The 24,390-nt window shown below is 36.9% G+C and overlaps 1 protein-coding gene across 5 annotated transcripts in view; it reads left to right on the plus strand.

The window, feature by feature from the left end:
* The window catches only part of Adam22 (ADAM metallopeptidase domain 22), a gene marked incomplete at its 5' end in the record, with an annotated part of 230,265 nt that overhangs the window by 151,285 nt on the left and 54,590 nt on the right, over window positions 1-24,390 (plus strand). For all 5 annotated transcript variants that reach the window (XM_013516010.1, XM_013516012.1, XM_013516013.1 and 2 more), the window contains 10 exon segments: window positions 3,558-3,628; window positions 6,059-6,133; window positions 7,769-7,840; window positions 9,160-9,326; window positions 10,492-10,576; window positions 11,594-11,684; window positions 12,889-12,940; window positions 17,742-17,841; window positions 19,064-19,135; window positions 19,365-19,457. In XM_013516010.1, the coding sequence (XP_013371464.1) occupies window positions 3,558-3,628; window positions 6,059-6,133; window positions 7,769-7,840; window positions 9,160-9,326; window positions 10,492-10,576; window positions 11,594-11,684; window positions 12,889-12,940; window positions 17,742-17,841; window positions 19,064-19,135; window positions 19,365-19,457 (878 nt within the window).

Raw genomic sequence — 24,390 nt, forward strand, 5'->3', positions numbered from 1 at the left:
TAATAAATTAGAATAAAATAAGAGACAAATAAGTGTCAAAATGTGGGGATGCTGACCAGCGGTATGTATGAGATAGATAGGTAGAGATAAGAGACTTTTGGTCACACCCAAAACGTCCTGGAACACATGGTTAGAGCTTACAGGACAGCCTGCAGGGCCATGTGTCCAAGTAGGAGCAAAAACATGCTGCCTTGAGGAATGCATGCTCTGGCCTTCTCCTCCCCATACCCTGATTGAGTGTATCACTTAGATTGCCCCTAAGTCATTCATGTGACAGACCACCCTGGCATCCCCTGTGCCCTATGTGAATTCCTGCACAGATGTCCTTTTTTTGTACCTTATCCTAGCTTCCTGGATCTATCAATAAAAAGCCACAGACACTTCAGTTTGGGGCTGTCTTATGAGACCCTTATGCTGAGGGGTCTTGATTAAGGGCAGTCCTTCTGGGTTTTCTTGGAGTTTATCAATTCTAAGTAATCTCTCATCCTTTGTGCCATGCTGTGGTTGTGAACTGCAACATCAAAACTGTAGGGTTTTTTTTTTTTGTGTGTGTGTGTGTGTATGTGTGTATGAGTTGAGCTCAAGAATAAACCTGTTCATTTTAAGCTGAATAAATTCTAACTGTGTTATGAGTTAGCAGTACTTCTATATTGCTATGTGTTATGTTTTTCCTGCAGATGGAAATACGATTCAGGGGGCTGGGGATTTAGCTCAGTGGTACAGGGTGTGCCTGGCAAGCATGAGGTCCTGAGTTCGATTCCCAGTACCACCCCCAAAAAAAGAAACAAAGGAAAGGAAAAAGAAATATAAGCAAGTTGTGTCTACGCTTGTTTGACTATAGGACCTTTTGTTTTACATGGTACATCTCTCAGGACTAGTGTTGCTAAGAACACATTTTGAGGGGGAAAAAATCTTGTTTTATTTCCTAGGGAGCCCTAGCAGTCTTTACATAATGATACACAGTGAAATGTGTTCATGTGTGTATACTCAGTGAGCTCTGACCGCAGCGCTGCCGAGATGCAGAACGTTTGTTATCCCTCCTCATGTTCCTTGACTTTCCAGGCAGTGCCTTCTACATCTGCAATCACTTTCCTGATTACTTTTGGCGTAGAATAGTCTCACCTATTGTAGAACTTCAGATAAATGGAATTACTCTTTGTGTCTAGCATTTTTTGGTCAGTATATGCCTGTGAGTTTTATGTTGTCAGGAATAGCAATAGTTCGTTCTTTTTAATTGTTGAGTATATTCTAGGACATGGTACCCTATAATTTTTCACTCATTATGTTGAGGGGTATTTGGATTATTTCCAATTTGGGGCTGTTACAAATAAGCAACTATTAACATTCCTGTACCAGCCTTTTTTATACAGAAATGCTTTTATTTCTCCTGGTAAACACCTTGGAATGGTATTTCCAGGCCACTGGGTAGGTATCTATCTAATTCTATATCAATATTTTCAGATTTTCGCACATACTAGAGTTACTGGGTGGGATGGTAGCTGCAGAGTGCTGGTCCCATCTCAAGAGTTTTCAGTTAGATCTTGGTTGCTAAATTTTGAGAATTTGCATTTCCAGCAAGTCCTTGGATGTTTCCAGTTCTGTTGATTCAGGGATTCTACTTTGAGAACCACTGTTTTATGCAAACTTGCTGAACCTTTTCCAGAGTGGTTACGCTATTTTTATACTCATACCAGTATTACATGAGAATTCTGATTGCTTCACATCTTGACCAACATTTGGTGTGCTGTTCTTTAATGTTAGCCTTTAAGTTTTGTATGGCAAGTGATGTGTAGTATATGCGTTAATTGGAATTTGTGTCTTTTTGTTGCATTGCAGGAGTATTTACCTGTCCTCTGCTCTTGATCTTGGCCAAAAGGCCAACCTGTGATTACATATCCAAGGCCTCTTGTCAGGCTTTGGCTTGCTTATTCATCTTCCTAATGGTGTTTTGTCTTAAGTAGGAGTTTTAATGTTAACATCCATTTACAGACTTGCAGTAATTTTTATGATTATTGCTTTCTTTGCTCTACAAAATACTTACCTGCTCTCAAATGCTGGCCTCAGTACTTGTACAACAGATATTCTCCATTATTTTCTTCTAAACACTCCATAGTTTTATTTTCACTTAAAAATTCTTTTTAAATAAAAAATATTTTAAAATCAGTTGTGTTGCCAGATTATTTTTTATGCATGGTGAAAGGCAAGAGTTGCAGTTCATTTTAGCTTTTGTGTGGATACTCAGTTATTCTAACACCATTTGTTGAAGTTTATACAATTGTTGATATGATTTGGTTTAATTCTGTCATCTTTTCTGTGTCTCATTAGTGAATTGCAAAAGAAAACTGCTTCCTTTATTCAGCACATTCCTGACATGCTCAAGCTAATACCATTTTAAGCAAAATAATGGGAAGAGCATGCTTGAAAATGACATAAGTAGTAACATACTAATTTCCTTATTCTGATAGCATTAGCCAGCTTCTCCATCACCGTTTTCTCCAGCAATGGTTATCCTTCCCTTTTGACAATGTTGCCATTGCTATGCTATCTCAGATATTTAAAAATTTGGAAGTTAGTTTAAAATCATTATTGTCTAACAAGTCAGGTAATGAAAAACAAGCATAGGTAATGAAAAAGAAGCACTTAACTAATTTATGTGAGTCTTGGCCATAACTTTGAGTAAAAAGAGCTTTCATAATTCCTTTGAAATTATATATTTGATAATAACTGATTTTTTCCTATGAATATAATAAGTTGCTCATAGGATAAGAAAACATATTTTATCACATTGCAGTACAATGTTGTGATTTCAAAGAACTTTTCAGTTTTATAAATAGTATCCAAGAATCATAATGACTCACCTTCACTGTCCTATATATAGCATACTCCCTGGAGACGTTCCAAATTCGACTGCTTTGTGTTGTTCAACTGTCAGTATTTTAGGAAATCCATATCCCCGTGGAATGATTGCACTTTTTCTTTCATTTTGTAGGACATCGTCCCTTACAAACAACCTAGTCTTATATCCAGAGGTATGGTGTATAATTCTGACCTACAAGTTAAGAGGGGTTCAGATTTTCTTATCTGTTCCAAAGAGCAAACAAAGCCTGAGATAAATTTCATTATGGGTAAAGAAGACTGTCAGTGAGTTGGAAGCAAATAAACACCTTAGTGCCCTGAAATAATTTCTTAATACATCATGAACTTATGAATGTGTGATTATTTTCTGCTTAATTCTTAGTACTTTTTATTTTGCTGCCTCTAGAAGGTTGGTAATAAAGTAAAGGTCAAGTCTGCTGTTTAGAAGATGCTTGATAAAAAATGTGATGATATTTATAGAATAAATATGAAAAAATGGATAAAAATTAGAATAGGAATGATGTTTGAGATTTTTGTAAATTGCATCTACCCATTATATATTTTCAGCACCTACTTGATTAATGTCCTATGTAATAATTAAATGCAACATTATAGGTTATAAAATTCATAAGAGGAAAGGTACTTTTCCCTGTATTAAAGAAATCTCACAAATGCACTCAGTCTAATTTATTTTCTTTTAGAATTCCAACAAGTAAACATCACTGTACCAAAATTTATTTCAAGGCCAACACTAAAAAGGAGCAAACGGCAGGTATGTATTCACAGGTAGACGAGGGGTGATTGAAAATGTGGTGAATATTTAAACTGTAAAACATTTATTACAGTAAAAGACATTGCCATTACTACCTTTTATATGCTGTTCTCACTTCAAATACACTTACCTGATTACCCTTGCCACTTTCTGAAGTAGTTTGGGAAATCCTCTTTCATGTCTTTACAAGGTGTAATAAAAAAAAAATAGGTGAATGCGTCCCCAGAGTCCCACCCACGGGAAAGACAGGCGGATAAAAACATCACAGCGTGGTGAGTAAAGTCCTCATCCGCTTTACTTACTCTGCAGCTTCTGGCTCTTCCCTGAGGTGAAATGACCATGAAAGGTAAATGGTTTAAATCAACTCAGGATATCAAGGCAGCCTTGACAGTGCAACTGAAGAAAGACTCTCATGAAAAAGGACTTCCAGAACTGCTTCAGAAAGTGGCAAGAACAAAGGGCTAAGTATGTTTGAAGTGGGGACAGGGCATTGTTTGAGGGGGATTAATGCCAGTGTATCTTTTTCTGTAATAATTTTTTTTTATTTAAGTCCACACCATACTTTTCAGTCACATCTTGTATATTATGATATTTTAAAACACTTGGCAACTGCTGATCATTTAAATCTACATTGGGTCTCTGTGAGAGGGTAAATACTAGTTCAGGCATTTGTCAGGGTAAGGGAAGTGGTATAGTTGACAGATGTGTAGGAAAGTGAAAATGGCCTTCTTATTTCATGGACTCCATATGGATTCAAGATAGTGGTGATAATACTTAACAGGTGCCCTTCTTTGTTGGAAGAATTTTAACTGCATTAACATTTAATCCTCATAAGCTTATGAGGAAGGTATTTTTCTTATCCTTATTTTACTGATAAAGACAGCATAGCATAAGAAGCTTATGAAACATATCCTGTACTATTAAGGTATGGCTGTGCTTCTGATCTCAGAGAGATGCTTATGGCTATGTATATGCTCTGAACTGCCTCTCAGAAGCCTGTGTGTCCTTGAATTACTTCTATGAGTTTCATGTATGGTGTGGAGATTCAGGAACATATACTCTAAATCTTGAAGCCCAGTTAAGTAGGTAAAAACAATTGGTCTGAAGAGTCAGTTTAAAACACTATTTTTATGGACTCCTGAGTTGAAGAATAGGATAGTATTCTTTCTGGCATATTCCTTCAAGTTCTTCATAAACACCTTTGCACCTAACATTTGCTAAGTAGATAAACCCTTGGTTTCTGTGGTAGACCCATGAAATAGAGGTGTTTTAAAGCTGTGGCCACCGTCACAAGTCTGTGACATTAAGAAAATGTTGGGACTTGTTGGAAAGTCTGTGGTATTAAGTCCCACAGTTAGCAAAGCAGATGCATTCATCCTTCCAACATCCATTAGAGACAGTTTAGTGTTATCTTTGCTTTCCATCCTTAGAAGTATAGTCTATTATTCTCCATCAAGTTGGTTATTAAGAGCTTTCAAGAAAGTTTTGAAGTTTAGAAATGCATTTAGCAAGAATCTGGCAGTGTATTTTTAGTTTGCTTTACATGTAGCACTGAAAATAAGTGCATAGGTATTGATTCAGGTTGGGTTGTACACCCTTATCACAAAAATGGCCCTTGGGCAAGTGACCAAAGAGTACAATATCTATTGAACCATGCCATCAAGGAAAAAGTTAATGTTATAGATCTCATTGAGCATTGTGTTACAGTCTAACAACTGAGGAGAACAGAGAGAATAACTGCCCTAGTGGCTCTTGTCTGTAACATTCATTGATCATGATTTTGAAAGTAGAGGAAATGTATTGATGAGCACAGAGATCTAGCTGTACCAGATAACCCCAGACTGCATAGGAGCTCTCCAAACTATTCTGACCAAATCCCCTATATCATCTGGAGGATCTTTTGAGCCTTATCAGAGCAAGTGGCATGTCTTAGTCTCAGATTTGGAAACTATAACATAAAGGTGCTGGTCACCCCACTCCTGGAAATAATGCTGGGATTAAATTTTTAACCGGGAAGAATGTCCTTCATATGTATTCTGTTAAATGAAAACACTTGGTATAGCAGAGCAAAGTGAATGGAAGTATAAAATAAATCATGTTTGTGTTTAATTTTGTTTGCATATTTCTGAAAGAAACTAGTAACTCATTGTATCCACTGTGGAAGATGGATTAGGAACTTGAGTAGATAGGGAACACCTAAGAGGAAAACTCTAGTGGTAGGCTTTTTATAGTTTGTTGACTTTTTGAACCTTGTAAATTTATTACTACTATGCAAAAACTAAGTAAATTGCTGAAAGTTAAGAACTGCTAAAGGAACAAAGAAAATTTTTGTTTTACTGCTTTCTTCTTTTTTTTTTCCTTTCAGTTTTACCTTGCCAAATGTAGAGGGTGTATTTAGATGATATTTTTTTCCCTTTTGCCACCTTGTAGCTTCTTCGATATCCTCGTAATGTGGAAGAGGAAACCAAATATATTGAACTGATGATTGTGAATGACCATCTCATGGTAGGATTTGCTTGTATTTTTAACTTGTCTGTGTCTAGGCTAAAACTGGTGGGTAAAAAAATATGTCCAGAAAAAATAAAAAGCTCCCTAAGTTGTAACCTGAGGGAAGATGTTTGTGTAATCAAAAATTTATTAACCACCTAAGAAGTGGGAAACACTCTTAGGTGGAAATAACTAGCAGTAATTGATGTTCCAAAAATATTTGCGTGACTGGTAATGTAAAAACTCTTTGAAGTTTCTTGATTCATTTAGTTACTGATATTTGAATCTCCTCTTATTAAAATAATCAGCTTTGGAAAAGTTGAAATTTCTTTTTTTTTCCCCCAGTACCGGGAATCGAACTCATGACCTCGCTCTTGCCAGGCAGGCACTGCACTGCTGAGCTAAATCCCCAGCCCCTGGAATTTCTATTTTATATTTGAAAAAAATAAGTGAAACATCGACTTAGTAAAATTTTGATTTGCAGTGCATAGCTTTGTACTAATAAAAGAAAAGCAATTTTTCTATTTCTGTCTTGCCATGCTGAAAATCATGTGGAAATGCTTACCTACCAATTAATGAAGTCCAAGGATAAGAATCTGGCAGAATTTTCTTGTTGATTTGAGCTATTTGGACTCATAGTGTGCACATTTAACTAAGAAACATATTGCAGTCAGTATGAGAGTCATGAGTTGCAATATTAATGGTTCTACAAAACCAGATTAAATTAAAATGTTCAGTGCTGCACATTGCTGAATTGTACTTAATTTCAAGTAAAGGCGCATTTTAATTTATACTGTATGATTTGCTTGAAGGAAAATGTGTTGTTTATATTTGATTAAATAAATGAGGTTGCCTACGGGACTGGTTGGTGCGACCTTGTTCATGCTAGCTCTGTTTCCCTCCTACCTATTTGAATCCAGTGAATGTTACTGTTCCTTGGGATTTTAGAAAATCAGAATAAGCTGCAAGCACATATGTTTTGAGCATTTTAGGTAGTTATAAATTCAGATGTTTATAGACATATGCAGACAGATGACACGACGGGAGTGAACCAGGTGTAACACAACAGGGGTGAGGCCTGTGAAAGAAGATAGCATGTGGTGTGTTCCAGGGGAGCAGCTGCCTCACAGCACGTGCCAGTTATTTCCGAGTGGGGCTGCTCCTTTAATTGTAGCCAGAAATGTGATCCTTTCTAATTTTTAAAACACCACTTGCAGCCAAACAAAAGATGTGTATGACCCGCATCTAACGTAACCTTTATCTTAGGGTTTTGTTTGTACTAAATAAGTCTCTCATAACTTTAATACTTTAGCAGGGTTCACATTCACTATTTCTGATCTATCCCTACTTAGATGTGTATGTCTTGCAATTCATAGAGAGTTCACATCTGTGTTATGGTGTGAAATAGCAATCCTGAGCAAAATAAACCTGTGACATGGAAGGAGTGAATAATTTTTTTGTATGTTTTGAGACCTCAAGCTTTTAAGAGCCTTGCTTCAGGCTGCAGGGCCAATAAAAAACTAGGTCTCAACTGTGACATCTTTTACAGAAAGCCTCTGGGACCTGAAAGCCTTCTGCAGCGTGCTTTCTCTGCTGAGGTGATTATCTCCTGGTAACTCTGAAAGCCTTTTACTTGTTTTCTTTTGCTTTCAGTTTAAAAAACATCGGCTTTCTGTTGTCCATACCAATACCTACGCGAAATCTGTGGTGAACATGGCAGATCTAGTGAGTATTGACCTGATTCAACATGGTTCTAAAAGAATTATATCTCCAGATTGCTCGTAGAAAGAGTAATACTGTCGTGTTTAGTTACTAAATCTTTGAGTAAGAAGTTGGGGCAGGGTAGAGTCAGACAAAAAAAGTAGCCCTACCCAGTTAAGAGCTGATTCAGGCAGCTAGTGAAGCTTAGAAATAGAAAAACAAAACCTAATAAAATCATAAGAACGAAAGGTAAAAGGTTAGGATAAATTAGCTAAGGACCTGTCCTTCCAGGAGAAAAGGTTGTTCTGACTGTGCTAAGTTAGTTGGCAATACCTCCCTACCTCCTAGACCTGGAAAGATATAAGAATGCAAAATAACCAGTTTCTTTTGAACTCATTTTCTTTAAAATAAATTCTGCTTATTCAAAGAGGAGCAGGACAAAGAACAGAATTTGAACTCCTGTTCAGACCACCGCCCTAAGACCCAGGAGCTATTCTTCTTTTTCTAATTTCCAATAAATACTCTCCTAACTTCCTCCTTTTGGTTCGTGATTTCATTTTTTGACTTTGTGAGGCTGTCAGCTTGGTTTGTACAACATACACGGTTCTTTAAGGCTCGGAGTTGCACTTCAGCCAAGGTTTCGTGGTGCCCTGGCAGTGGACTTTATTGACTTTGGTCTCTCTCTGGGAGAGAAAGTTACCGACAGATTTGCCTGAATTCCTTCCTGTGTTTATCAGACTGCAAAAGACGAAGGTTAAGTTGTAGCTCCTATCAGAAATACTTACAGTGTCCTTCTGGTGAGAGAGAAATCCTGTAGCACTTGCACTTTTTCAAAGAGTTCCTGGTGCTATGACAGTGATGCTGTTATATAAACACACTGTACCTCCTTTCATAGCTTCCCTGGATGGCCAGTACCAGTGCCCACCCCAGGTGGTTAATCTGGGCCAGTCAGTTATATAGAAACTATGTATTTCCGGAAAGAGTCTTCACTGATCCATTTTTTGCCAGGTTTCTAAAAAATGCATGAATTTTTTGTTCAGGCTGCCAAGAAAATGAACTCAAGGGAGCCTTGACTTGGTTGCAAAAATTGGTCAAAAAAGGATCATTGGTTTTTAAAAGGTGTTTTGTTCTTTGGGTATTACTGAGTAAACAATATGATTTTCTGTGATTTAAAGGAGATGTATACAAATTAAAATGATAATTATCCTTTTTAAGAACAGTAGCTTTTTTTAACCTTTAACTAAAACTGGAGGAGTTTCCCTAAGGAGGTTTGTAGTCCTGTTCATTAACTATTTGATTTTACTGCATATACAGTTGTTGTGTTCATTCTGTTAATATACTAGATATATAAAGACCAACTTAAGACAAGAATAGTATTGGTTGCCATGGAAACCTGGGCAGCTGACAACAAGTTTGCCATATCTGAAAATCCATTGATTACCCTACGTGAGTTTATGAAATACAGGAGGGATTTTATCAAAGAGAAAAGTGATGCAGTTCACCTTTTTTCGTACGTAACTTTCATAATGATTTATTACTGTTTTTGGTTCTGTGTTGAATTCTCTATTAGTTATGATCAAGATGTATTCTTTCTACAATACAATCCAATTAAGTTTTGATATTGCAGGATATTGGAGAGAGTTTTACAGTGTAGATTGTTTGAAATTGTCCTGAAAATTTCAGTAATTTGATTTTGAATTATTTTGTTGTTGCATGTTTATTTCATTTAGTTTTTAAGAGATTTAATCAGTGCATTTACTGGGTAAATAAAAGCACTGCTCATACTCATGGGATGTTCTTAATATAGATATATACTCTTTAAAGTTGCTATCTTTTAAATGTTAAGCACTGTCCATTTTTGGTTCTAAGTTAAGAGCTATGTTTCTGGAGTTTATTTCTTTTTGTAATTTATATATTTGATGTAATAAAATATGTATTACAGCACTTAAAAAGTCTGTCATCTAAAGTTAGAAGTTGAAGATAGTTGTAATTGAAAGTAAAAGAAATATTTTTGGGTGACTTTTAACTTTTATATTATTTCAGATTTAGAGAGAAGTTGTAGGAATGTTACAGGAAAGTTACATATGCCCTTCACCAGGACTCATTAATTATTTATATTTTCTGTTATTTTGTTTATGATTTCCCTTCTTTCTCCCTCCCTTCCATCTTTCTGTCCCTCTATTTAGTACTTACTGAATATTTGAATGAAAATATTCTCTTATATAATCATAGTAAATTATTAAAACCATAAAATGTAACACTGACACATTACTATCATGTAATCTATACTCTATATTCACATTCTACCAATTGTCTCAGTCATACCTTTTATTGCTAATATTTTCCCAACCAACAACCAACTCAGTATCACACGTCTCTTTAATCTCCTTGAATCTGAAAGATTTTCTCAGCATTTCTTTATTTTGAGTTTAACACTTCTGAAGAGCATAGGCTGATAGTTTTATAGACCCCTGGTCACTGATCTTTTCTCATTATGAGAGTCAAGTTAACGTATTTTTGGTAGATACTATGGAATTGACTTTGTATACTTCTCACAGTGCATCGTATAGGCAATTTAAAAAAACATATATACCTCAGTTTGAGATTAATAATGGGAGGTTGCTGTTATGTTTGAACTGTGAACAGTAAATATTTTTTATTTCCTTTTCTAAAAGGGGGAGTCAATTTGAGAGTAGCCGGAGCGGGGCAGCTTACGTTGGTGGGATTTGCTCATTGCTGAAAGGAGGAGGCGTGAATGAAGTAGGTGTGAACATCTGTACAATGCAAAGTGATATGATGGCTGAAGACGCTTTCCTAATACTTAAGATAATTTCTTAACATTCCACTACACCAGATGTTAAAATGTCTTATTAGCTACCAGTATAGTTACTACACATGTCCAGAAAACAGAATGGATGAATAATGAAAGATGATACTGATAATTCTGCTCATGTTCTAGTTAGAATAATTGCCAGATGCAATAATTTACATATTCTATAGAGAATCCTTACCTTCACCTTTCTTGAAAAGAAGGCCCTATTTGTCACTCTGAATGATTTTCCAGAACATTGAGTAATTCCCTGGTGCACTTGGTTGCCACCTAAAAACCCAATGGGATATTTTCTTCTTTCTTTAGCATTTAACAAATTTTGAGGACAAAAAAATACATTAGGTTTTCCAAAGGGGCTCTTTTTTATCCTTGATACTGTAAATTTGCTGGAAATGATCTAAAAGAAAAATACCTGAATATCTGGGAGGCTCCAGATTGAGAATAAATCTTCTCAGTTCTTAGGTGTTCATAGGCAACAGTCCTCACTAATTCCTGTTGATAGTGTGCTTGTTTTGTGGAGCTACCTTCTATTGCATTTGGAGGGAGTTTTAGGAGTACAGACGGACATCTAAGGATGAACAAGCGCTAAATAAGGTTTTCACATTTATTTTTATTTTGTGTTATTCAAAAGACTAGCTTAATCAGATACAACTACTAAGTTTTTCAGTAGTGTTACTGGGGGAAATTTGGAGAGAATTATATTTCAGTTTTTAAGCCCAAAAATAGATTAGTCATGTTTTCTTGTTTATTCTAGAAGATGTAATCAAACATGAATTTATTTCTTACTACTACTTCCCAAATGTACAGTTAGCACTAGGTGCAGTGTGTTTAGCCTCTGCTAAAGAAAATGCTTAGAAATTACTTATTTTAAAATACACTCTTACACCTTTCTCTAGCTATTTGTAAATGACAATTGCATTTATGCATATTTTATTTTTCTTTTTCAGTTTGGAAAAACTGATTTAATGGCTGTTACTCTTGCTCAGTCGTTAGCCCATAATATTGGTATTATCTCAGACAAAAGAAAGTTAGCAAGTGGTAAGTTACAGTACATGTGTGGTTTAATTGCATTTAATTGCGAAATACTCTGTGAAATATTTTGTAGAATGAGCTTCTTTGAATCAGTTGCTTGATCAGAAGAATATAGGCGATGATATAAAATAAATAAGCCAGGGTACAAGATGTTGTTTTCAGATGTAATATTTATATTACAGATGAAAAATTTCTGCATGTGTAATAAATATTTAAAGCCATGTGATAGTAAATTCAAAGTTTATTTTAACTTAAGAAGGGGCTAAGTGAGAGTTTATGTTGATAATTTCACATGGCCTAGTAGGGAATTCTAGGCATTTATTTCAGATATAGTGTTTTATTAGGTTTATTTAAAACATATGGCCACAGAGGTATAACTTCATTGTCAGAATCAAACCTCATGATAGATTTGGTACTATATGGACCTAGTAAAAGTGCTAGGCTTAACATTTGTGAAGAATATCTTTTCCCAAGTATGCAAAGTTACTTCACCATGAATGGTCAAATACTAGGTATTCAGAGCAACAATTTGATTGTAGCATTTTATTATTTTAGTAAATTTATAAGTATAGCTCTGTGTAATAGCTTAGCAATTCTAGAATATTCTTATTTGACAGATGAATGCATGGTATATTGCCTACATCTAGATTCTCTTTTAACTCTGAAAATAACCATACCATTTTTAGGCCTATTTTATAGATTTACTGACTAGATCCTAAATACACTGTGTCCAAGATCACAGAAATGAGAAGTGTCAAAGTAAGGCTTGAATCACGTGTTCCTAATTCTGAGGTCCTTCTGCTTAATCCTTTCTGTCTTGGTGCAGAGGGTTTGAAAAGTGGGCAAAATGTTGTAATAATGCCCTGGAAGGCCTGTGGAACTGAGATCCTACCGTGAGGCATGAACTTCTTCCCCACTTCATTGATATTTGGTTTTCTTTAAGTCATGTTAAGTGAATGGTTAAAAATTTTGGCCATTTGTTAATATATCAGAGAAGATGTTTTAATTGAAAATTGTACAAAAAATAGGGACAAAGTGTATTTTTGTTGTTATAATTGAATAAGAACTTAAAGTGTAAGCAGAATTGGAAAACAAGTGTTACTTTTTAAATAAATATTTTAAAATGAAGTGAAGATAATGTTTTTAAACATAGAAACCAGTGCATCTGTGTTCACTTTATAAAAAGGTATATGTATTCATTTTTTCTTAGGTGAGTGTAAATGTGAGGACACATGGTCTGGATGCATAATGGGAGACACTGGGTGAGCCATTTCTAGTTGAAAATAATTTACTTTTTATCTGCTACGCTATTATTTTTTTAGAAATATGATACTTAACAACAGTGCTTGGCCTCTTCCCACAGCATTTATGAGAAAACCAAAAATAAATATTTTTAGTGACCCAGTGTATAAAATATTTTCAGAAAATAGCCTTGTTTTCTTTTTGAGATGTAGTCTTTCCGTATAGTCCCAGCTGGCCTTTAACTCACTGTGTAGCCCAGACTGGGCTCCAAGTCATGAATCTCCTGCCTGCCCTTCCCATGTGCTAGAATTATGGGTGTCCTCTACCACATCTGGATTTAAATAGTCTCTTATTTAAGAAAAAAAGATTGGTGTCAAGTTAGTAGACCTCAGTGACTTTTTTTTTTTTTTAAAGCAACTTTTTCCTTTTTATTTTTATTTTTATTTTTTTTTGGTTTTTCTCCGGTACCGGGAACCAAACTCACGACCTTGCACTTGCCAGGCAGCGCTTTGCCACTGAGCTAAATCCCCAGCCCCCTCAGTGACTTTTTAAAGCCTTGAATCTAGGCTAGAAATTTAAGAAATGAGAAACAAGTTTGTTTTTGATGGCTTACACAGTGATGGCAAACCTTTTAGAGAAAGTGCCCAAACTGCAACTCTGAACTCAGCTATTTATCGCAAAGTGCCAACCCTGCAATTCAACCTGAATACTGAGGTTTTGGTTTAGAAAAAACAAGTCATAAATAAACATCTTTTGTCCTGAAAGAAAAATAACATGTGTGCCATAGGTTTGCCACCACTGGCTTACAGCTTATTTCCTAATTTCTTTTCTTCTCCTTCAATTCTAGTGGAACGGGTAATAGGTAGTAGTGCACTAGGAAGGTGACTCTCAAAAGCAAAAAACAGGAAAACAGTGTGGGTCCGCAGCTTTTGCTGGTTGCATGTGTGTGCCACCCACAGAGGCCAAGCTCAGGCTGCCGCTGCTGGCTTCACAGTGTGGTACGCAGTCTGCTCTCAGCAGGGCGGTCGCCCTCGCACTGTCCACCTTCACACGCTAGCAGCTATCGGCTCTTGTCTTCCATTCTTTCTAAACGAGTTTTTTTCCAGGGTTATTACTATTACCTGACTTTCAACTGTGGTCCTCCTGTGCTATTGTTATTTCAGTAACATTGGAAACATTCAGCTTTTAGGCTCTTTGTCTCCCCTTCTGAGGCCCATTTCCATCACCTTTAAAAAGCAGCGAGAATAAAACAGTAAGCACTTGTTTCACTCAGTTTTGAAAAGTAAAATATTACCTATGTGGTTAAATGCTCCTTATGTCCAGTTCTTCCTTGTAGCAGTATACCCTAGTCCCAGCCGAGGGCACCATTCATTACCTGGCGTCTGGTTCATGTTACTATTTGGAGTGTGTGTGTGTGTGTGTGTGTGTGTGTGTGTGTGTGTGTTATTTTGCTGAGAAACGATACCTGACACCGACAGCGTGAAGGAAGAGAGGTTTATTTTGGCTCAGATTTTAGATGTTTCAGTTCTTGCATGGTCCACCAGCTCCGAGGCAGGCCAGCTTGGCAGAGGGGCGTGGTGGAAGAGAGCTGATCCCACCCTGGCAAACAGGAAGCAGAGAGTGAAGGGAGAAGCGAGGAAGGGGAGCACAGTAAGCCTTGCCAGGCCACACCCCTGTGACCCATCTCTTCTGACAAGGCCCTGCTGCCTAACAGCAAGTCATCCCACCCCTAAATCTAGTCATCTTCCGAATGTCCCACATGATCAATGAAGATCCAGGAGCCATTGGATAAAAACCCTGACAGTGTGTTTTCATTTTACGTTTTACATCTTACTGTAGGTAGAGCACTGGCTGTTTCCAATCAGCATGATGTTTGTGAGGTTAATCTCTGCTGAGAATGGACGGCCTAGGCCTGAGCTTTAAAGCCATTATGCTGCTCAGAACTTCTGAGAGTCTGCCTTGTGTAAAGAATAGGCTTCCAATTTCTTACTGCAATATTTCGATGTCCGTAATCTTTCTTGGTCCTCATTTGCAGTCTCATTTTCCCTGTGATTCTGATCTGTTTGCTGACCATAATTATATATTGATTTTGAGCTTTTTTTGACTTGCTAACCACAGTCCTGCATGGATTTTCGGCTTCTTAGAAATTTGCTCATCATAATTGTACATGAACTTTCAACTCTTTTTGATTTCCTGAATATGTTGTATAATATTATAATTATTATACAATAAAGCTTATTTTATCAAGGCTTTCTATAATTTTTAACATCAGACTAACAATTTAATTCTGTGTGCACGTATCTTCATCTTACTACATTTTCAAGGGATTACAGTTTATATTAATTTATATTTTATGCTTCAGACCATGGACAGTTTTCAATACATATTGATGGATTAAACTTGAATTTTGAGTTCTCAGGATCTGTCTGGCAAGGAAAGTAAATGATAGAGGCAATATGCATATAAAATATTTTTTAAAATTTGTTTGGACATTTTGTTTAATAATTAAGGGAACCAGTATAGTTATAATTTTCCAGAAATTACTAAATGTAATGCTAGAGACCTTGTCCTTTAAAGGCCATTTACTATCTGGTTGTTCTGGTCAATTATTAAGATTTTCATGGATAATTTACATAATTCAAAACATACTTCAGAGCAAAATCAAATGATTATCTTCTGATATTTGTTGCTCATTGCATTGGAATTCTTGTTATGTTAACTAGATGCAAGGAAAGCTGGGCATGGTGGCACACGCCTGTAATCCCAGGACTAGGTAGGCTAAGGCAGGAGGATTGCTGGAAGGTTGAGGTCAGCCTGGGCTACAAAGTGAGTTCAAGGCCAACCTGAACTGCACAGCAAAACCCTCTCTCAAAAAGAAAAAAAAAAAAGATACAAGCAAGATAAAAACACTTTCTATAAAGCATTATTTGGTTCGACTCTGTAGTTTGATTTATGGCAAATACCACCTAACAGTACAGATTACAGATATATGTTCTCATGGGTACATTCCCTGTCATTTTTGCTTTCTGACGTTCTTCTGTCCTGCTAAACATTGGAAACCATGGTTAGAATGAATACCGTTGGTCTTATTTAAAGGTATGAAAGTTAAAATTTTAAGGACATATTGAATATAATAGATGCTACCCTGAAAAACAGCAGTTTGGGAGCAGAGAAAGGGGAGAGGCTATATCTGCTTTTAGGTGTTTGAAGGGTTGTGTTGTGGTAGAGGAATGAGGTGTACTTGATTCAGTTAACAGCTTTGTGTGGAAGTTATAGGAAGTCAGATGAGGGGAAATAAAGGTAAGAGCCCTGCTCACACAGGCCAGCTGTTACCATGTAAGCAGAGCTGGTGTGAATGGGAATGGTGTCCAGTCACTCCCACCTGAGGGAGAGCAGACGGAGCTCCCTGCTCTGCCATGTTCAGGAGGTGGGCTGGGCTGTGACCCTTGCAGGCAGCTTTGCAGGGAAGAGGTCAAATTCGATTTTAGCATCTAAGAATCCTGCCGGGAGAGTTCGTGATTTTTTACTTTGGCACAGGGATTCATCTCAGGTTTTGGTCAGTAGAATAAGGAACATGTGCATAGGTGTGTATAATACACATATTTTTATGTACATATGTGGTATGATCTGGAAGTCCTCTTTCATGAATGTCTTCAGCTGCACTATTGTGGAGCCTCACTGTCCTGAATTGATTAAAAATGTTTACATTTCGTGGTCATTTTGACTTTGAGCAAAAACCAGAAGGAGCTTGGTGCCAGATGTAGTAAAGGTGGATGAGGACACACTGTGATACTTGTAAGACACTTTCTTTCCAGTGAATGGCACTTGTCAGCAATAAGCACATATTTTTAATCACACATCCTAAAGACACTCGTGAGAGAGAACTTCCAGACCTGCGATGGAAAGCAGCAAGAGGATGGGATAAGTGTGTTCAGAGTGAGGAGGAATATTTTGAGGAAGATTAATGGCAGTGTGTCTTTTACTGTAATACATTTTAAAAAATTTAAACATCCGCTGGATATTTTGATTACCCTTTTATATGATGGATTAGAGAGGACAGTGATAAGATCATCAACTAGGGGAGGTCATTGAAAGAAAAAAGGAAGTAAATATGGAAGAGAGTTGTTAAATTAGGAATAAAATTTGTATTATTAGGACAAGGGAGTGAAAGAAAAAAGGAAATAAAATCAACAGCTTATTCAAGACAAGTTTTCTTGGTCAGTTTGGCATGAAATGCTTCAAAAATGAGTTAGGGTTAATAATCATTATAAATTCCATTAATTGACTTATTAACCGCAGTACTAGGCAGAAATAGAGATTATAAATGGACACAGTCCTTATAGGGTAAGGACTTAGCCTTGTACTGTAAGGACTGTACCCTTGTAGGGTACAGTCCTTATAGGGTACCCTATAAGGGTACTTACCCTATAAGACTTACCCTATAAGAACTGTGTCCATTTATAATCTCTATTTCTGCCTAGTACTGCGGTTAATAAGTCAATTAATGGAATTTATAATGATTATTAACCCTAACTCATTTTGAAGCATTAAGAACTTAGAAATGATTAAATACAGTTCTTCTAGGATGAATATAAATGTACTTAAGTGGCATTTATTCTTTCATTTAAATGAAAAATATAGTCTTAACAATCTTTCTCCGGTACCGGGAACCGAACTCATGACCTTGCGCTTGCCAGGCAGGCGCTTTTGCCGCTGAGCTAAATCCCCAGCCCCAGTCTTAACAATCTTCAATTTTAAGACTAGTAAAAAAACCCAGGAGACTCATGTTGTACTCATTTGTTGATTTTCTGCTCTGTACAGCTACTATCTACCCAAAAAGTTCACCCAGTGTAATATTGAAGAGTATCATGACTTCCTGAATAGTGGTGGTGGGGCCTGCCTGTTCAACAAACCTTCTAAGGTAATAAGTATGATCAAGAGTTGTTAATTCTTAATTTTCCTAGTTGTTATGAACACAGATTTTCAGCCATTGGTCCTATAAAAAAAGTGCTTTTCAATTTGGCCTCTCAGTACATATCCTTGATGGGCTAAATGCCTCCATTTTCAAAATCAACTTTAATACTGGGTATTTTGCACTGTTCTGAGGTAATAGAATGCTGATAGAAATAAGTGGAGTTCTTTCATTTTCTTTATCTTGGTTTGCTTTTTTGACCCTAGTTAGTTATGAAAGTGTGTATGTGTGTCATTTTACAAGTATATGTACACCTCAGTCTATCATCTGAAAACTCTAACTTCTGATAGAGCAGTATGTATGTAGTGAATAACAATTATTTACCAATTTTGTCTGTCACTGTAGGACAAACTATATTCAAAACATAATAAAATTGATAGAGTTAATAAAACAGTTAATAAAATATATTCTTGGACAGGCCAATAATTGTTCTAATCTCTGATGCAAATTATTATTGCCATTCTCTGTGAAGCTATGTTAATAGTAAGTGCTGTGTTTTATATTAAACAGGTCAATGGGTACATTAATTTTTGTGTGCTTTTCATGTTTGTGAAATAACTTTAAGAAGAAAATATAGTTAGTAAAGATCTTTTCACAGATGATTAAATTTGATCTTCAAAACAATTTTGGAACACCAATTAATTAAGTGAATAGCTGGTATTATTATTATGCCTAAGTAGTTGTGCCAAGATTTTATTTTATTTTATTTTGGTGCTGGAAATTGGATGTAGGACTTTACAAGTGCTAAGCAAATGCTCTGCCGTGGAATCACACCCCAGGCCTGTGTCAAGATTTTAATCTGGACATTGTGACTCCAAACCCCTTGCTCTTGACTGAAATGGAATTCAGGAATCCATTAGGCTTGGTTTTAGTCAGTGACTAGATGCTCTTTTTATTTTGCCTTCGTTTATCAGGACCTACTTGGTATGTATGCTATATATGTAAATATATATGAAGCTGCATACATGTATTAAACATGAAATGGAGCTACCAGTGGACATTTCTAAATTTCTAAGTTTTTAAAGTCATTTCTTTTAGTTTAGATAAATAAAAATATACTAAGGATGCCTGGAAGGTGTGACAGACATGCAGGTGTGGCACTTAGGTCTCTCGGAGTCTTTGCTGTTGACTTTTCTGTATTTTAGTTCCCTCTCTGGTTTTTGTTCCATAGCTTCTTGACCCTCCGGAATGTGGCAATGGCTTCATTGAAACTGGAGAGGAGTGTGATTGTGGGACCTCCGCAGTAAGTCTCTGGTCATTTTGAAGAAGACTTTTAGGTAATTCAGGGTCCTTCTAGGTCCGTACACTCAGATGTACAGGGCAGGTGTTACGTTTGAAAAACTTTGTAGAATTTGTAGATGAAAGACGATTATTGTGAGTCTGTATACTTATCTTTAAAAGTTGGTACTCTTAGGAAGTGTTAGGAAAATAACACTGCTCTCTGACGTTTTGTAAATGTTTACCTTCCTTAGGAATGTGTCCTCGAAGGGGCAGAATGTTGTAAGAAATGCACATTGACTCAAGACTCGCAGTGCAGTGATGGGCTCTGCTGTCAAAAGTGCAAGGTAAATAAAAGCTCAGTGGTGAGTGGACAGAAAGGATGCAGTGATTACACTGCTGAGGTCAGGCAAATAGAATGTAATAATAATAGCGTCTACATAACTAAATGCTGGCCAGGTTCTGTTATGTCTTAGGAACTGAAGTTACCATTTTTCTAACCAACAGTGGTTTGCACAGGGTCTTGTATGAAGTAAGTCAGCGAGTCTGGCCTGAACCCTATCAGTCGTCAGGAGCTGTCCTCGCTACCTGGCGTCTCTGAGGAGCAGGCGCATTAAATGATTTAGTGTTACTAAGCTTTGAATCCAGTATTCAGCACCTTTCTTTGTCAGCCAGGCAGATATTTGGTAGATTCTTCCTGTTGCTCAGCTTGGTGTATCTCTTGCATTTGCTGTTGAGGGAGTAAAAGATACACTTTAACTGTGATAATACATTACGTGTCTTATTATGTGTGGAACTGAGACTGTGTCTCTCTCAATATCCTCACATCTATTTTTAGATATTTAAACCTTTACATCAAAACTAGTAGTTGTTTAAGGGTTACCTTTTCTGCAGAACTCCAATTCTTTTTTTGTCTTATAGAATACTTGGTGTTACGCCCTACGTTCATTCTGAGATTTAACATCTGTCTGTTTCCAGTATGTACATTTTATAGAGCAAATGGATGCCTGGCAGGACCTCCATACGGCACCCAGCACTACACTGGCTCCCATTTGAGTCTGTGCCTGACACAACGAGATCTCTTGAGTCTCTACCCAGCGCTCACTGCCCTGCACCTTCCCTGGGCCCATCAGAGTCTGACTGGCATACAGCTCCAGTCCTGGGCAGCCAGGGTCTCCACGGAGCACCCCAGGCCCATATGAATCTCTGCCTGGTACCCCAGGCCTGTGGAATCCCCACTCAGCACCAGGTACCCTGTCCCCTGTGTGGGTGCACTGGATCTCCATCTTGTACCCCACAACAGTGGTGGGCACATCTGGGTCTCTGCTGAGTGACCCTGACCCTCCAGAGTCTGCCCAGCACGCAGGCCAGTCTCACGCCCACCAGAGTCTCCATCTGGCCCCCAGTGCTGGTCTCCGGCCTGCTAGCATCTACACCTTGAACAGAGGTGTCACCACGCAAACCCACAGGCTACCCAGAGGGAAGGAGAGGAATTGGCTGGTTGGTTTAGAAGAAAAATACTCATTTGGAAATACGTAGGAATTTTTTTCCTCTCCTTTTAACCCAGTTTTTTTCCACCGTATTGTTATTTATTTATTTTGGTGGGGTGGAGTTTGGAGATCTATCACTCATTTTCTTTACCCTTCTTTTTTTATTATTACTTGCTTTATTGGTTGAATTAGGTCCTCTTTTTAGTCCCTCTCTTTTCTTTTCTCAATATCTCTCTTTCAGTTTGTTTCCTTATTATTTTTTCTCTATTTTTATTATCCTTTTGCTTGGTTTTTTTCCTGTTACTGTTACCTAATACTACTAACTTTCTTCTACTTTTTACTAGGATCTTTTATTTTAACTTTATCACCTTCCCATTTTCCATTGCTTAATTTTTCAAATTCTATTCTTTTCATGCTTCTCTTTCCCTCAGCCTCTGTCCTTTTTAGTATAACCATCAACTTCTATAGATCTGAAGATAGTTAACTATATTTATATCATTCTATCTTTTGATACTATTCTGATGGTATTTGAGGTAAAATTGCTCTATTGAGTAGACATTTAATGTATATCAATATCTGGTTTGTCTTAGAGTTTGTACTCTAACAAAAGCTCTTGTTTCTATGGGTAAGGGTAGTATATTATTAATTCTTAGGGTCTGTCAATATCTAGTTTGTATTTGACGCTATTGTTGCTGCTGCTTTCACCATTTTAGCCAAGTTAACATGGTTGTTGCTGTCAACTGGTTTTTGCTGTAAGTCAGTATCTGGATTGCCTAAGGGTCATAAATAGTACTGCAGCTCATTGCTAAAGAACTTGGTACGGGGCCAAATAAACTACAACCTCTCCTTCCAAATAGACGGAGGTAGCTGGATCCTGGGACAGAGCCAGAGACCAATAGCTAGGTTTGCCCAGAGGGCATCTCTGAAAAGCAGACAGTAACTAAAGAGGTCTCACAACTAGCAAAATAGGTACCCACAATAATCAATCTCCAAAACTCAGCACAGAAAACAAAGAAAAAATAGCAAATGAGAAAATGAAGCAGTAAAATGCCTCCAAAAGCTCCACCTCTCCCAGAACAAATACAGGGAGTGTTGTAGGAGAAGGAATCAAAAGCCACACAGGTAAATATCTGAAATGGTAACAGTGGAGTTAACAAAACAGATTCATAAGATGTTTGGCAAATTCAAAGGAGATAGAATTAAGGAGATAATGATCCTAATAAAACAAATGGTCAGCAAGTCTAGAAAGACACTAATAAAAAATCAGAGATGCTAAAGAAAGAAATGCAAACCAGAATGCCCAGCATAGAAAAGAATTGAAATTCATAAAAAGTTCCAAACAGAAATCCAGGAGATTTAATTTTTTACTGAAAGTATGAGCATCAGGATCAACCTGTCTGTGAGGACAGAGTGTCAGGTCTAGACAAGGCTTCTGTTTGGCAATCAGCTAAGGAGAAACACCTTATAAATAACAAGGACACATTAAAAATAGATCCAGCAACTTCTAGATCCTGCAAAGAAGACCAAGCTAAGATTGATTAATTAGAATTAATGAAAAATCAGAAGATGGCACAAATGGCGTTTAAAAAAAAAACCTGTTTACAGAAGTTATAGCAGAAAACTCCCTAGGCATAGCAAAAGAGTTTGACAGATAGATAAGTAAGGCATTGTCTAGTTACTTTTCTCATTGCTGAGACAAAATACCTAATGCCCAAAAGTAAGGGAGGAAAGGTTTATTTACCTCACAGTTTTTTGAGATTTCAGTCCATAATTGGCTGGCTACACATGGCAAAGGGGCAGCAGCTCAAGGCAGCAGAAAATGGCAAAAGCAGCAAGAGAAAGGAAGAGAGACAAGCCTCTTTCTGTCTCTTACATTGCCTCCAGTCTACTGGGATTAGGGCGGTGCCAGTCCAATCAATGGACTGATCCAGCAGTCACCCACCCTTTATTCCAGCATTCTTAACCCTAGCATCGAACCATGAATCATTCTCAAACTCTGGACTCAACTGCCTCTGAAAAAGCCCCATCTAAAACTGTGTGAGGCTTTGGAGGGACATCTAGACATAAATCATAACAGGTATATAGAACCCCAAATAGCCATGACCAGACATATCATAGTCAAGGTTTCAAACAGACCAAGACATATCATAGTCAAGGTTCTAGAAACTCAGCACAAGGACAGAATTATAAAAGCTGTTAGAGAAAACAAACAAATCACTTATAAAGGAAAACCCATCAGAATTACAGTAGCTTTCTCAACCCAAACCCTAAAGGAAAGGAGAGCTGGGAGTGAATTGTTTCAAGGCCTAAAAGAAGACAGCTTCCAACCCAAACTCATATATCACACAAAGTTGTCTTCCAGAACTGATACGAATCCATCAGTGTGGGTGAGCACTTAGGTAGAAGAGAAAGAAAGGGAATCAGCAGCATAAAAATAACAGGGCTACATCAATACCTATCAGTTATAACCATTAAGGTGAATGATCTCAATTCATCAATCAAAAGACACAGATTAGCAGAATAGATCAAGAAACGTGATCCAATATTATGCTATATGCAAGAAATACATTTAACCAAAGTGAAATTCATAGACTGAAAGTCAATCAAAGGATGGAAATCAATATTCCATCTAAAAGAAACCTGAAAAAAAGGAGGAGTAGCTATCCTAGGTGCAGACAAAGTGGATTTCAAGCCTAAGACTCATCAGAAGAGACAAAGGAAGTTACTACATATTGGTTAAGGATACAAGTCAAAAGGAAGAGATAACAATTATAAATATATATGGACCAAATACCAGTGCACCAGCTTCATAAAACAAACTCTAATGGGCATGAAAAATCAAAAGAGTACCAATTACAGTTGTAATGGGAGTTCTCAATACCCCACTATCACAAGTGGACAGATCAACTACATAAAAATCAACAAAGAAATACCAGAGTTGAACCAAACCTTTGAATAAATGGACTTAATAGATATCTACTGAATATTCCACTCAACAACAGAATGTACATTCTTAGCAGCACATGGGACCTTCTTTAAGATAGACCACACACCAGTAAAGCATGCTTATGTAAATGCAAAAGAATTGAAACTATTCCACGCATATTTTCAGATCATAATGCAATGAAACTAGAAATCAGTGGCAAAAGATACCACAGAAAGTATGCAAACACATGGATGTTAAATAATACCCTCTTGAGTAATCAATGGGTTACAAGAGGTGAAATTAAAGAAGAACTTTAGTAATCAATCTTGAGTAATCAGTGGGTTACAAGAGGTGAAATTAGAGAAGAACTTAGACAGTTGCTACAATCAAATGATAATGCCAGTATGACATACCTGAACATACTGGACACAATGAAAGCAGTCCTAAGAGGGAAGTACATAGTAGTGAATTCCCACATCAGAATGACAGTGAGCTCATACAAATAATCGAGTGATGCCCTTCAAAGTCCTTGAAAAACAAGAACAATCCAAACCCAAAGGTAGTATGAGGAAAGAAACTATTAAGATCAGAGCAGAAAATAATGAAATGGAGACTAAAAAGATACAAAGAATCAGTGATTTGAAAAGTTGGCTCTTTGAAAAATTAAATAAAATAGACAAACCCATAGCCAAGCTTATCAAAATAGGGAAAGAAAAGACCCAAATCCATACAACTGGAAATGCAAGAAGCAAAATCACAACAGATTCTGCCAAAATCCAAAAGATCATTGGTAACTACTTTGAGAACCTATATTCTAATAAAATGGAAATTTCAGAAGAAATGGATATATTCCTAAATACATAT

The sequence above is a fragment of the Chinchilla lanigera genome, unplaced genomic scaffold (assembly GCF_000276665.1).
Source record: "Chinchilla lanigera isolate Chin_1 unplaced genomic scaffold, ChiLan1.0 scaffold00031, whole genome shotgun sequence".
NCBI classification, from domain to species: domain Eukaryota; kingdom Metazoa; phylum Chordata; class Mammalia; order Rodentia; family Chinchillidae; genus Chinchilla; species Chinchilla lanigera.